Source organism: Echiichthys vipera (assembly GCF_963691815.1).
Source record: "Echiichthys vipera genome assembly, chromosome: 11".
In the NCBI taxonomy this organism is placed as follows: Eukaryota; Metazoa; Chordata; class Actinopteri; order Perciformes; family Trachinidae; genus Echiichthys; species Echiichthys vipera.
The window spans coordinates 14,223,822-14,238,852 of NC_139836.1; the positions used below are offsets into that span (position 1 = coordinate 14,223,822).

The window sequence follows — 15,031 nt, forward strand, 5'->3', positions numbered from 1 at the left end:
TTATTATGTATAACATTTTATTAAAATGTTTCATAGTAAAAATCCGGGTGCAGTAACTGAGTCTCTGTGGTGTATCTGGCATGTCTGCAGTCTCCCAGTCCAAACGTCTTCTGAACATCCCAATAGATGGCACTAAAACTCATCTCTGATGAGCCGAAACAAAGACTTCCATTTGATCCCATTTGATTTGAAACAGACTCCTGTTTGATTTACTTCAATGTAGTCAAAGTCAAGATAGACATTTAGAAAGACAGAATAATAAATAATTTCTACTTATTGAGCTTTAATAGAACTAAATGTTGTGCGTGCGTGTGTGTATGTGTGGGGTTTTAACACAAATGACTATCAGTGCTTTAGCAAAGCCTCGCAAATAAACTGGCCTGTTTTATTTGTTCCCCAATCCTGCTCAATCCATCTGCTTCTTTGTAAGACACTACATGTGCAGAAATTGAGGCGGCAGCTACTTTTGTCTTCAGTTTGAGGTCCTGACGAAATTCTCACCGATGCCTGTCATGTACAAGACTGAGAATCTCTTCACTCTGTTCTGAAGTTTGAAGAAATGCTACATTATTAGCAGCCAATGCAAGTTCATAATAAGATTCTCAGTGTTGATGGTCATGTGGCTCCTTTGTTTAGAAAGCAGTCCTTCATCTTAATGTGATAGGCATATAAACTAAGTGAGTGAGGGTTTCTGTTGGCCTTTTTTTGGGTACAGTTGAGGTGTGAAGCCAGAGTCTGTGACCTGTAGGAGTCGGTATTGGCGTGGCAGCAGCCGCAGCGACTCAGCAGCAGGCACATGTCCTTCCTGAAAGCCCGTGTAAACAGGGTGTATAAGAAAGGGTTGCAGAGGGAGTTGATGGGATAAAAAAGGATGAGCAGGATCTTCGAGTGAGACACAGTTATGAGGGGCATACACAGGGCTGCAGAGATGGCGAAGAAGGAGATTGGCGCCATGCATATGAAGTCTGTGAAAATGAGCACAGCCATGCGCTTGGCAATCTTGGTGTCTCCATGACGGGTAGAGTGCTCTGGGTTGCGGACACTCAGATATATGCATATGTAACAACAGCAGACCACTAGGAAAGCAACCACATTGAGAACGAGCACAGCCACCACATAAATCTGAGAGGCCAGTGTGTCGATGTCCATGGGCAGACAGATGCTCACCTTGCTGTAACTGCTGACCCCCACAAGAGGGAGCAGGGCAACCAGCAGTGAGAAGACCCAGCCTGCCCCCATTATGGCTGCCATGTGGTGCATCCGCAGCCTCTTGTTGATGTGCATAGCATTGGCGATGGTGTGCCAGCGTTCAAGGCTAATCACAGTCAGTGTATATATTGATAGCTCGCTTGCAAATACTGTCAAAAACCCTGCTATGCCACATCCAGGCCCTGTCTGCCAGTCCGTGGCATGGTTGTAGTACTCGTGATGGGAGAGGAAGTCCATGAAGGCGATGAGCATCAGATAGAGCCCCATGCAGAGGTCGGCAAAGGCCAAGTTACACATGAGGAATCTGGAGATGGTTAGCTTGTGGTGGCAAATTAGCAGCATAGCCAGAACAGCCAGGTTACCAGTCACAGCAAACACGGTAATTATCCAGGTGAGACAGCGCAGGAAGGGAAAGCCCAGCAGGTCCTCACAAGGGTTAAAAGCATCTGGCTTTGGCGTGCACTTGACCATGGGGCTGTTTAGACAAACAAATTCCAGGTCTGGATACTGAAAGTTGATGTCATCAATAAGATTCACTGCATCTGATGTAGGCTCTCTGGAAAAAAAAAATCCAAGAGCAATTGATCAAGGAAAAGTATCTACATGGTATAAGTGTAGTGAGAAGAAAAGTCATAAAAGGGTGAGGTTTGTGTTTTGTATTTTATGTATTTTTTTCTTTGCTGAATGAATATATAGTCCTAAATTATTTAGGAACAGCAGGGGAGTGTTGCTTTATGTTTTCCTCATCTCAGAGTTGGATTTTATTGAATAAGATCAAATGTCAACATCAAAAACATTGATTTTGTGTGCACAATGACAATGGTGCTGAATTACTGGTTTATTTTTATCATCAAGATCAAATAGTAGCTAATAGAGTCAATATGTCAGTTTCAAGAAAGAGAATAGAGGTGGATAAGCCTGTGAATGTTCTCATTCGTCCAAGTCATCGTTATCCTCAAAGCAATTTCAGTCAAAAGCAACTGGACTGGATATTTGGGACTGGTCCCAGCCTGGTCAGATGTGTACATGAACTGATGAAGCCCCTTGGATGAGAGGTGAAACGTCTTCCTAGGCAAATATCCAGTCCAGTTGCTTTTGACTGAAATTGCTTTGAGGATAATAGAGGTGGATGTTTATTATTAGTGATTGAATCGCCAATAGTTCTTCTGCCTTCTCCTAGTGATGCTAATGGAATCTGCAAGATTCATGAAGTGCTGTGATGTTGAACTGTCGAGCCAAAACCAAGCGTAGCCCAACAGCCAACTGGCCTTGGCTTTGATTGGTTGTTTTCCTTCATTTGCAGATGCCATTAGCACTAGGAGGAGGCAGAGGATTGCGTGTTTTGCATTGCATGATTATCTGTCTCATGCTGTAGTGCTGTCAGGATATAGTGACAGCTTCAGCAAAAAATACATTTTTATAAATGTAATAAAGTCCCCAGGCCTGATTTGGCATCACTGCTGGTGCAATCCCATCAGATGGTGTATGATGTTGGGAATGTCTTACTTTTAAAAAAAGGGAACTATAAAATCCACACCCCCTTCCCATTCTAATGATTATGTCCCTAAGTGGGCTGTGAAGTAACTTACATTTCAGTTTCACTGAGATCACAAAACTTTGTGAAGTTCTTTAAGGCACTTTCCCTTTAAATAAAAAGAAGGGAAAATATTAAACCACAGAAAATGTCAATACACTCAACAGCTTATTAGCAAACTACTACAACTGATGATCTGTATTCATTGGACAGCTGTACTTTATGGAAATGTGAATAGATTTGTTGGTTACCTTTGTTTCCGACGCCACGTGTGGAAAGCACAGCAGTGGCTGGGGTACGTAAGTTCGGCCTCCAGCAGCTCCGCCAGGCTCTCCAGTGGAGGGAGGGTCTTCAGAGCATAGGTAAAGCTGGCTTTCAGAAACCTCACCTGCCTTAATCCTTTAGGGGGGAGGGAACTCAGAGCAGTGGAGGAAACATCCCTGGATCACACATGCAGAGAACAAAGACATATATTTTAGTGAAAATGATCTGTTATCCTCAAATATCTACCATTAAACTAGTGTTTGAATAACGCATTGGACTGTCATAAGCCACTAGAACAGCTTTGGTCTATCTGGTCAGTTACAAAGTCATTCTTCCCCGCAAGAATATTTCACATGATTTGGTGTTTTGTTGACAATGGTAAGAAATGCTATTTCAGTCAAATCTGCTAAATCCGTCACAGGAGTTTGAGTTCTGCCGCAGCTGAGCTCTATATTAATGTTTTCATAGTCATCAAGGTCTTTCTAAAGAGACACTTCACAACAAAATTTCTTCCTCACAGAATAAAAAGTTGTAAGCCTAATTACTGCCATATAGTGAAGACTGAATTCATTTTATCCAAAATAACATTCATCATTTACTTTGCTCCCTTATTTGATTGCATCACTTGTAATGTAGCATTCATTAAACCTGGAAATACAAAAAGGTACCACTCTGGACCCCACATAGGCAAAAACAAGACCTTTGGCTTTTCCTGCGCATCAGTGAAAACCACAAACACAACTGTAGTTCATAACCAAGATGAGGAGACATTTCATATCTATAACACAGAGTTGTTTGCAGTGAAAGACCTTGCAAGCCGTATGCTCGGCAGATTGGGCTATTTGCCCACTAATCAGTATTCAGCAGTCCTGCTTGCCTTGTTGGTTGTTTACACAGACAGGCCGTCACCGCCCTAATGTTTATACAATGAAATGATAAACATTGTTATGAATATTAATCTTGATTCACTGGCCCAGTTCAAATATGGTTGCCTTAATGCTGTTGATTTAAACGACAAAAGATAGTTAATATATGATTGCCCTCTCTCATATTTAACTTTTCCGCAATCATAAATGTTGTTTTTATTTCAACCTTATCTATAACTTTCTAATGAGTGGTTCATTTTCTACAGTGGTGGAAAGTACATGAAGGGTTTAAAAAAATGAGATGCATGTTTTTATTTATTTTCCTAAATTATGCATTTTTTGTGTATGCAGTCCAGGGAATAGGAACCTTTGGGTTGTTTTGATAAGGTATCTTTTTATGTTTTAACATTTTCATAAATAATGCCCTCAAGGGAATGCCAATCAAACTGTTTCACTAGAGAATATTTTTTATCCAGTTTTTGCAAATGAACTCATCACATTTACTCAAGGGCAATTCTCACATACAAGTACTTTACACAAGTATTTCTTCTTTCTTATACTTCTCTACTTGGCTAAATTTCATAGACAAACTGCATTCATTCGACAGAAATGGTTCTGCTTTGCAGGTGAAGATTTTACATTCAATCATATATTCAGTTTCTAATATATAATGTATTTTTATATTGATTAAACTGCCCAACAGTATAGAGAAATTCAAATTAGCTCTGCGCTGATGAACTACAACATCAAAATTACATATACTAATTTCCTGTCATGTCTCTACTGAACGTTATCGGAAAAGAAACACTGAGTTTTCTGAAAGGGGCTATTTTGCATAAGTACCTTTTGATAGTTTAAAGGGTACTCAACATTTAGGGCATGAATGTAGTAGCAAACTATTTGCTATGGCATTCTGAGAAGAGAACGAAGTCACTCTCCTGTGTGGTGTAATCCGAATACTGTTGTATCTTGTGATCGACGGCCCGGCCGTGCATGTGCATTAGTGAATGTGGCTGTGAATGAGTTATTTCACATTGTTGGGGTTAGTGCCATGTGGAGGTTAACATAAAAAAATGTTTTAAGAGTAGAGCACCTTAAGTATGTTATGTTAACATCTTGAATACAGAACTTTTACGTTTAAATTGACTTTGTTTTACTCTCCACCAACTCCTGAGATAAAATGCATGTCTCTTCAGCTAAATGCACCTGCTAACTTTGTCTGTCAGTTGTTTGTTATATAACACCTAAACCTGCATTATAATAAGACATAGAGATATCACTTTTTGGGTCTTTCTAAATATAAGCTCTGAATGAATTTCCCGCTACAGATTTTTAAGCTGACTTCCTGAAAATTGTCATGACATTTTCTTTGGTTTTATTAAAAGTAAAAGTAAGTCAAGTTTTCTTACAGAGAACTCGGACCTGTGGCTCCTTCAAAAGCGTCTTCTTCAATGTCACTGAGATACCTATTGTCTCTCAAGATCCTGCAAAAGACATTAAGAGGAACTGTAACACAAGTGACCTCCAGTGCAAACAGTAGTTAAACAGTTAACATGCACTATGAAAGAAAATTTAAAATGACACATTAATGGCCCCCAAACCATTTTTCATCTACTTTTTTTTTTTTTTTCTTAGCTTGACACTGAAGAAGATGAGAATTATTTTTAGACTGCAGGGTGTCTGCACATATCTCGTCCCCATCAACATTCAGCAGTATGGGGCAGAACAAGATAACAACAGGGCATCCAATCTTTGTTTAGTCTTACATAACGTTTGTTTAGTGGCACACTTAGTTTTTTATGATTAGAAAGTGAAAAGTCTTAAACCTGAGCAGAATTCTTTAGAGCAGTATCTGTAGTATCAGCTATAGTATGCTGTATCTGTTTGCAATGTCAGTTTAGTATGAGGGGAATATTTTAATTATTAAATTGCTTACAGTGTGTTGAGCTTGGTTCCATTGAATGCATGAGATATTATTTCCTTGAAGCCGTTTCTAACCAGGTTCCTGCCAAGTACACAATGTTATACATTTACTGTTAAATGCAGCTGTCATGAAGGTCAAAGAACTGAACATCCAATTACATAAGAATATTGAGACACATCAAAACACATTCTTAATGGTGACAAAAGGTTGCCCTTAGCTCTGATAATGTGGGAACAAAAACAATTTGGCTCCTGTACTCACATGTCAACATACTCCTCTGTGATACCCTGGAATGAATTGGCAGGAATGATATCAATCCTCATGTTGTCTGCCATTTCCCTGTACATGGAGGAGATAACATTCACTCAGGCTGTTTGGCTTTAATTATCAGTTAGACAAAATTATGTATATCCATACAAAAAAGAGCAGTTTGATGAACTGTGACCTAGTCGGAAGGTTTGCGGCAGGGTTGGTGGCATTGTGACATTGATAGATAAAAGTAAAACCAGGCTTTGAATAAACAACTTGGCCTCCACATACTGTAGAGTGACAAGATGGAGAACATGCAGTTTTGCAACATGCAGAAAGACACTAATCCAGTTTAGCGACACAGTATTTTTAAATGTAATTACTTACAGGATAAAATATGGCGCCAGGGAAGCGATAGTTGTGAAGTCTGGGAAGTGTATCAGCCCTGTGTTAGAGATGCTCCTGTGAAGATGAGCAGCAGAGACGGATGATCATGAGCAGATAAGCACAAATCTTTAAAGTGCGCATAAAATGTCACGGGGGTTGCTGATTGTCTCACGTTGAACATGTTGAACATGGTGTAGCGCTGGGTAAATCTAAATATACCTCCAGATTGAAAGTACCGGATCCTACAGTTACCACAAAGCAGCTAAACTCCTGCCTGTTAAATGCTCCATGCCTTGAAAGGCAAGGTTAAAAAAGCATTTTCAATTTTTTTACTTCAATTCTTTTAATATACGACCTTTTAATGCAAGCAGGCTTTTTTTCTAAACCCACCCTACATAAATAAACAGCAACTGCATATTTAAAAAAAAAAAGACATGTTCATCTTTTTTATTTTTTTTATTTACAATATGGGACTGGGAAATAAAGTCAAGAGAATTTGAGCTATGCTTTGCTGCGGAGAAGGGGATTGTAATAACTGACCCACCTGTTATTCAGAGGGGTTTTAATAAAGCGGGGGTGTCAAAGTGATCCAGTAAAGAGCCGCTGTGGCTGCAGTTTTTCATTCCAACCAAGCAAAAACACACCTGACTTAAGTCATGCAATCACCTGAATCGCCTTCACACAGTTGATTTGTTGGATCAGGTGTGTTCTTGCTTGGTTGGAATGAAAACCTGCAGCCACACCGGCTAGTAACCGGCCCTTTACTGGATCACTTTGACACGCCTGTAATAAAGGGATAATGATAATACAAAACAGAATTACTTACAAATATTCCAGTTTAGGCAGGTCAGTGAAGGCCCCTTTTTCAATAACCCTCAGACTGTTGATATTCTGCACTGAACTGCATAAATAAAAATATGGAAAAGCATCAGTAATTAAAATATTGCCGCCAGGGACTGCCAACAAACAAACAAACAAAGACAGAAAAGCCTGGTTATACATCAGCTGCTCTGAAGGTAAAGAACATGCTGCTTTGTAATTGAAACTTAAATGCAATGCAAAACACATACCAGCTGTTGAAAGGAATAATTGCTTTAATCTTGCAGCTTGAATTTGACATGTGACGAAAGGTAAAGTGTCACTTACATTTGAGCCAGGCTGTGGAGGGAGATGAAGGCGTGTCTCTGTATGTGTGTGATGCAGTTGCTCTGGGAGATCTCACTGTGGCACAAACACATGGCTCTCCATCAGTCAACAGATTAACAAGAACCCGTGAACACATTCGTCCTGAAATGTCTCCGATTAAGCTTTAACATGGAGTTTTAGTCAAACATTAAGAGCTACAGGAGTTATGGATTTCTTGCCTTACTTACTTTTTTTTACACTTCTTTTAGAAATAGGACAGAGATGATTGATATTGAAATTCAAGCCATGAGGGAAATATTAAAAACTTCTAGGGCACTACACACACATGCTTCACCTCATGTTTGGAAAAGCTCCAATCATACATCAAGGATGCATTTGGGCCAGGAAGACTAAGTGTAGATGATTAAAAAGGAGGACTAAACAAAGACGTTCAGAGACAAACAAAGTCAACAAGACTTCTTTGTCCTTGAACACTTTGTTTTCTGATGGAGGCAGGCATGGTTGACTTCCCTCTCCGAGCAGCCTTCCATCTCCTTTATGTAATTACCGTTTTCTCCCACTCTACTTTAATCAGCCAACGCTTTTCGTAGGTTACGTCAGTCTGCTTCCATCGCGAACGACTAAAAAAACAAATGACATCTGTACTGCTTACAGTTTTTTTCTTTTATGCCCTCCTCTGATTGCACTATGTATAGAGCCATAATTACCACTCAAAACTCAAAAAGCTTTTTCACAGATGAAGCCGCGCTGTGATTTCCAGTTTGCCGTGACAAACGACACGCCTCGTCATTATACCTTGACACAAGTGTTCCTGGCTAAAGATGAAGGATCACAGCTTTAGAACTTTATCCTCTGTTAAAGAGGACACATTATCCTCATTTGCAGGTTCATACTTGTATTTAAGGTTTCTATTATGTTTACATCCTTTAATGGTCCATAAACACATTACTTTTCTCATACTGTGTGTCCGATATCTGTATTCACCCTCTGTCTGAAACACTCCGTTTTAGTGCCGTCCAAGTTCCCCTCCCAAAAAAGTCCAGTCTGCTCTGAGTGGTCAGCATTTCCGAGCCTCCTGCATGTGCGCTCTCAGTCACTGCACCGTTATTGCAGCAGGGGAAAGTCACCGTTTATGAATACGGGCTGTGTGTATTTCCCTTTGGATTATATAGCACCTCTACCTACTTTATAATCAAAAGACATGGTAATCTCACTTTTTACAATATTGGACCTTTTAAACCTGAATTTGTATTATCGCATTTAACTATTTTGCGAATAGAGATGAGATTTGAACATAATGAACACATTATATACTTTGAGTATCTGAGACTGATAAGACTTGTCCCTGAAGAGCAGAGCAAAGTCAAACATACTCAAAACAAACCACAACACCACAGGCTAACACGCATGCTCATCAAGCAGTTAGTGATATGTTAATCAAATGGTGAAACCCATTCAGGATAATGTGGTGATTCTGTATTTAGTACTTGTAAACATGGCAAAGATGACACCTAGTTATTTAGCAATTAGGATGAAAATCAGTTATGATTTCACTCGTCGGCCGATATCTAGTAAGATCATTGTAATTTTTTTTGCTGTAATCTTCACTGATACTAAATATTGCTGTGATGTATGCCTTGCATTTAAGCAAATCTAGCTTTGACATGGTCTGTGACACAGCAGTGGCATACCTTTTTTACAGCTTTCTTCTTTTTAGATAGGTTGTTTCACAGAGGTCTGGCTTCAGTTTGGCTGATGGTCTGGTACTGAAACGGCGCTATTTATTAAACTATTTTTACAAATAAGTGTGCAGGAATGCAACTGTTTTTGGACTTATTTAATAATTTTTAAGAAATTATATTGTACCCAAGCTTCTGTTGTGTAGTGTCAGAGGCATGTGTGTACATGGTGCTACAATATGCTCGTACACATTTGGATTGTATGTTAATTTGTCTACACACATTAAACTTCCTCACAGTGGGAAGCAAATGATAGATTACTGATATTTCTCTAAATGTTTACATAGGGTGTGTCCAAATTGTCATATTTCAAAACTAACATTAACTGTGTTAGTTAGGTAAAATGCATCATTTATATGAGCATTTTAAAACGCCCCTCAAGTTTGAATAGCCAGAACTCACTTTGCTTGTGTGTTTCATCAAGGCTGAATTATCTGTCGGCAGTAATCTCCTTTTCGGAATTAAACAACGCTTTAATTCACCTCTTGTATATCAAAAACACAAAGAACTTACATTACTGTAATGTTGAGCAGGTCCTTGAAGGCATGAGTGGGGACTTCTTTCAAGGGCAGATGATTGAGCCTTCTGTAAGATTCACAAGTGAAGTTTTTAACTCAACAGTTAAAACAGGAAAATACAAAAATGCCATGTCATGATATTTTTCACAATTACATGATCATTTAAGTTTCACCAAACGTCCTTAAAGTAACATAACATTAACTTGAAGGGAAATAAACAGGCCTACTGCCAGTTAATGGGAAACCAGACAGAATAAGGAAAAGACAAAGGAAAAGTCCATTAAGTAGCACAGGGGCAGTGATGGGCTTACAGAACCTTAGACCGGACTATCAACACTGAATCGCCAAAGTTACTTACAGTCGAGGCACGGATGCTGCTCCGGCCCGAGAGGCCAGCTGGGTGTCTCTGCTGCACTGGAAAGTTTCGCTGCTGCAGCGGCAGATGGCCGGACAGGTATAAGCCCAGCAGGAGCGCACATTCAGGACACCGGACAGCACGACCAGGAGCCAGACCGCCCTGGGAGCCATGCGTGACACCGGGTCACTCACTACGGGATTAAAAAGTAAAAGAAAAAAAGAAGTCTCTGCTCAATCTCCTCAAAGTTGAAGATAAAAAAAAAAAACTACACTCAAAAATGTAATATGTCAGACCAAAGGCAAAAGGCTAAATAATGTCGCGGTGTTTTTTCTCCACCTGAGCTCAGTGAGTTTCAGGATCAAGCTGCCTTCAGGAGCTGTCGTAATTGCGAGATTGCTGCTGGTGTCTGGTTAAAGTCAGGCGGAATTCTCTGACAGCTGAGTTACAGAGATGTGACGTTTAGTGGGTGGAGACCATACAAGTACATCTTGATAGTTTTGAGGGTGAACTACTGTACGCTAGTTCGTATCCCTACAAATGAATAGCTTACTTACTTTAACGTTTTTTGTTTGCTTTTTTAATATTACAATAATGCCATGCATTGTGATAGGCATTGTATATTAAAGGCCAAACCTGTAGCTCCAGCGTTTAACATCAAATATTTGTATTTCACAAATAAACATTTTAATTGTTATAGGACCACATGGTGACATCATATATATTTTTTATTGAATGCTTCACCTACATTTTTAGATTTGAGGATGTGTTTTTTTGTACTTTAAGGCATCCATATGTTTGGAAATTTAAGTGCAGATTCATTATTATTACTTCTCCGCAATAATTAACAAAAATGTGTGGAATCTAATAATCATTGTGAACGACTAACCAAGTTACAACAGTCTGTAAATGTATGTATTCATATCATATGGAAATGTGAATGGCATCAAAGTGTAAACATATGCATTCACATTTGTTAAACAGCAAATTGGTTAAACTAAAATGTTTGTACTTTGGACCTTTAATTATCTACAGTTATAAATGCAGGGCTTGCAATGGATTGTTCCCATTGTTACATAACCTCTTCACTATTTTCTGTCAGTGCTCTGCTAGATATCCAAAAGAAAGAAGAAAAAACGACTAACATAATCATGCTCAGCACTCAAATTCACCAACAATTGCAGTTCAGCAAATAACCTTGGAAAATAGAATCACTTGACTACACAGAGGCTGTAAATTACCCTCAAAAGAATCATCATTCCCATTTCCCAATACGTTAAAGACCACCAATAACAAAAAGGCCTCTTTCAAAGTCTTAATGATGTGCACCTAATGGTAAAAATCAAACCTAATGCTTGACAAAAGACAGACACTTTACGTAAAAATAAGCTGTTGAAGCTGTTTAAAACAACAAAACTTGTGTCCTGCCTACTCTGCAGCAAAATGTGTTTTTATGACAAAACATTAAAATCTAAATATTTAATCATACAGGGACAAACACTGAAAACTGGCTTGGTATGAAGCGGTTAAGGATTACTACCCAACCCGCAAAGGGTAATATTGCGAAAGAATAGTTTTGCATAGTGTGTCAGTGTATAGCAGACATGATATTAAAAAAAAGACAGACCATTGTAATTTCTATTGCTCCATTCAAACTAATGGTGCAACCAAGTCTGTCTGCAGTCAGGTGCCACAGACCCATTTAACTGTATGAAGATGTAGCTCAGGCAGGAAGCTTCTGTTTGTTGTTCCACTGGAAAACCTTTTTCATAGCCCGCATGTCAACCTGGGAGAAGGTAAGGGAGAAAAAGAACAGTTTAATACAGCAACAATATAAGTTCAACAACGCCTCCTCGCTGTAAAACTACTTTCGCTTTTTTACAACACTTTACATCACAGGCGACAACACAACAAGGAGCCGAGGTCCCATTTACACCAGATTGTCAAGCGAAACGCTTCATGTCACCACCGTCCTTAGCTGGTTCTCCTGCTGTCAGTGACCCTGACCCCCATTTATGGCTTTCTCATCCTGCTCCTCCTCCCTGCCACAGTGACCCAGAGCAGCAACACCTTCTTCTCACTGCTGTTGTGTAACACACACACACACACACACACACACACACACACACACACACACACACACACACACACACACACACACACACACACACACACACACACACACACACACACACACACACACACACACACACACACACACACACACAAACAGTTCCCTGGAGAGGTTACCACTCTTGCATTCTCTGCCATCCGCTCAGCCAAGCACAGTGTCAAGTTCCAGTATCTTTAACCCTGTAGAAGAAAAAAAAACACTGACAGGGAGAGAGAGGAACTAATTTATGCAAGTGGCCCTCAATGAATCATCCCACGTCTTCATGCTTAACACCACGCTGTGCATCGCATCGCACCTAGAAGGTCACGCACAGCAGGGAGAGACTTTTGAGAAAAAGCACACGGACAATATTTAAAAGTTAGAGCTACATCACATTAAAATTCCATAATTGCTTGACAGAATGTGAAAAGTGGTTACACATATTCTAATAGTCGATTGTTAGATTAATGCTACTTTTCAAGCATTAGCCGACGCTTTGCCTGCTTTATTGGATTTATCAGCGTGGCTGAGAGCTGATGCTGAAACCTCTCTTTGGATGATACACTGTTAAATTGAAGTTTATTCTAAGGATGTGGCTGGGTGGAATTAGAAACATTTGGATGTGGCAGTGCTTTTTAAAAAGTGGGCACATTTTCAAAGTAATATGTTTAGAGTCACATTTAAAGCCCAATCTGCATTAAAGGACCTATATTGTAAATTAGATAATATTAGCAGTTTGAGGTAGCTAAGTAATACTGTATCAAAATATTCAATTTCACAGAGGGAGGCACAGAACATAATCAGAAACTGTCTTTAAACAAGTCGTCGAGACTTCCATACAGATGTGATGTCACAACTACACTATATAATGCAATGACGGTGCAGAGATGCTTAGAGTACAGATGTGGAAGACCCAGAAACTCTGACCAATCAGAGTAGACTGGGCTTTTTTCAGGACCCCCTCCTGAAAAAAGCCCAGTGCGCTAAAATAGTTTAAGACAGAGGGTGAATATAAGTATATTCAGACAGACAGTATGAGAAAAATAGTGTTTTTAACAATAAAGCATGTAATGTTCCAGTAGAAACCAAGAATACCTGAACCTGAAAATTTGGATATTTCCCCTTTAATTCGGATATTATTAATAGATCATTGTTTATTAAATATTTATCCATCCATCCATCCATCCATCCATCCATCCATCTATCCATCCATCTTCAACCGCTCGTCCTTATTGCGGTCGCGGGGGGCTCACCTTGGACAGGACGGCAGACTATTGCAGAGAGACAAACAACCATTCACAGTCACATTCACAACTACGGGCAATTTAGAGTCATCAATTAACCTTAACATGTGTATGTCTTTGGACTGTGGGAGGAAGCCGGAGAACCTAGAGAAAACCCACACAGACATGGGGAGAACATGCAAACTCCACACAGAAGGGTCCCAGCCGGGATTCGAACCAGAAAACCCTGACAGTGCTAACCACCACACCACCGTGCAGCCTATTAAGTATTCAGCGTAATAAATTAAAACAAAGTAAAAAAATAAAATAAAAACACAATATTCCACAATTCCAAATTAGCTTGAATCAGTAAGAATAATGTGCATCAAGGATATCACTTCTAGTTCATGATACGCATTGGTACAGTGCTTGTTGAGGTCCCATTATTGGTTAACAAATGAGTCATGAATAAAGAAAATGTTGAGTATGAGCATTTGTCCAACATACCAGTTTGTCTTCAGGAGCTGCTGCTTATCAGATGTCAACATATCTCCCTGTACCTTTATAAGTCCCTGTACTGATTGGTGCAGTTTCCTTAAATTGGCTCAGATTACATTCTCAGTCCAAAGCCACACCACAGTCCACATGCAGGGGACTGAGGTCATGTTCAGATCAAGCAGGATCAGAGAGTTGTCCTCAAAGACCAGATCCACTCTAAACGCTAAAGTCTAAACTTAAAACATACTTTTTTTTTCTCGCTCAGTTCGGCCTTGCAATTGTTGGTGAGTATGTCAACCTGGGACACGTAAAAAGTAATCATTTGTTAATCCACAGTGGAAGATGGACTACTTTTTTTTAGAGGGTGCTGACGAGAACAGTGTCATTCAGACCTGTGTGGATGGGCCATGACAGAGTGTAGGTGTGATCGCACTCCACGTTGTCACCTTTGTCTCCTTTGTTACTGGATGTTGTTAGAGGTTCCTTTTTTAGGGACAAGGTTCTTCTCGCCTCTGGGTTGGAGGCTGTTGACCTGTCAGCATCCTACTGGTTATTAGGGCACATAAGGAGAGTGTGTGGAACACAGCACAACACAAAATGATGTAAGACCTCACGCAATGTACTGCAGTTCAACACAATCCAGCATAAAACAATAAAGCACAATATAAAGTAGACTACACATCGACACACAGGGAGCACAGACATCAGGGCCGTACTGAGTCGCCTGTACTCATTACTGAAAGTGGTGGTAGCAGCAATTGATGTCAAATGCTGTTTATCACAGAAAGTGACATTTTCAGGGAGTTAGTGTAGGAGTGAACACATCATTGTGGCATTTGATGTAATTGGTAGCAGGGTCACTGAGTGTGTTCTGAGAGTCCGTGGCTTTTATTCTGCAGTGAAGATTGACTTCTTTCTGTCACTGTCAAACGGTTGCCTCTTTAAAATTGAATAAAATAAAAGCTGGTCAAAACATTGCATTTCAAGGCCTCAAAGGAACATTCAG

The 15,031-nt window shown here is 39.7% G+C and overlaps 1 protein-coding gene across 1 annotated transcript; it reads right to left on the reverse strand.

Moving 5' to 3' along the window:
• Positions 1–615: 615 nt before the first annotated feature.
• Positions 616–10,364, reverse strand: LOC310954210 (lutropin-choriogonadotropic hormone receptor-like; the record flags this gene model as incomplete). The annotated part of the gene is made up of 11 exons (XM_083923573.1): positions 616–1,765; positions 2,799–2,852; positions 2,995–3,183; positions 5,283–5,357; positions 5,810–5,878; positions 6,059–6,136; positions 6,434–6,508; positions 7,260–7,334; positions 7,580–7,654; positions 9,832–9,903; positions 10,195–10,364. 11 exons carry the CDS (start codon positions 10,362–10,364, stop codon positions 616–618), a joined length of 2,082 nt encoding a protein of 693 aa, XP_083779699.1.
• Positions 10,365–15,031: the final 4,667 nt, after the last annotated feature.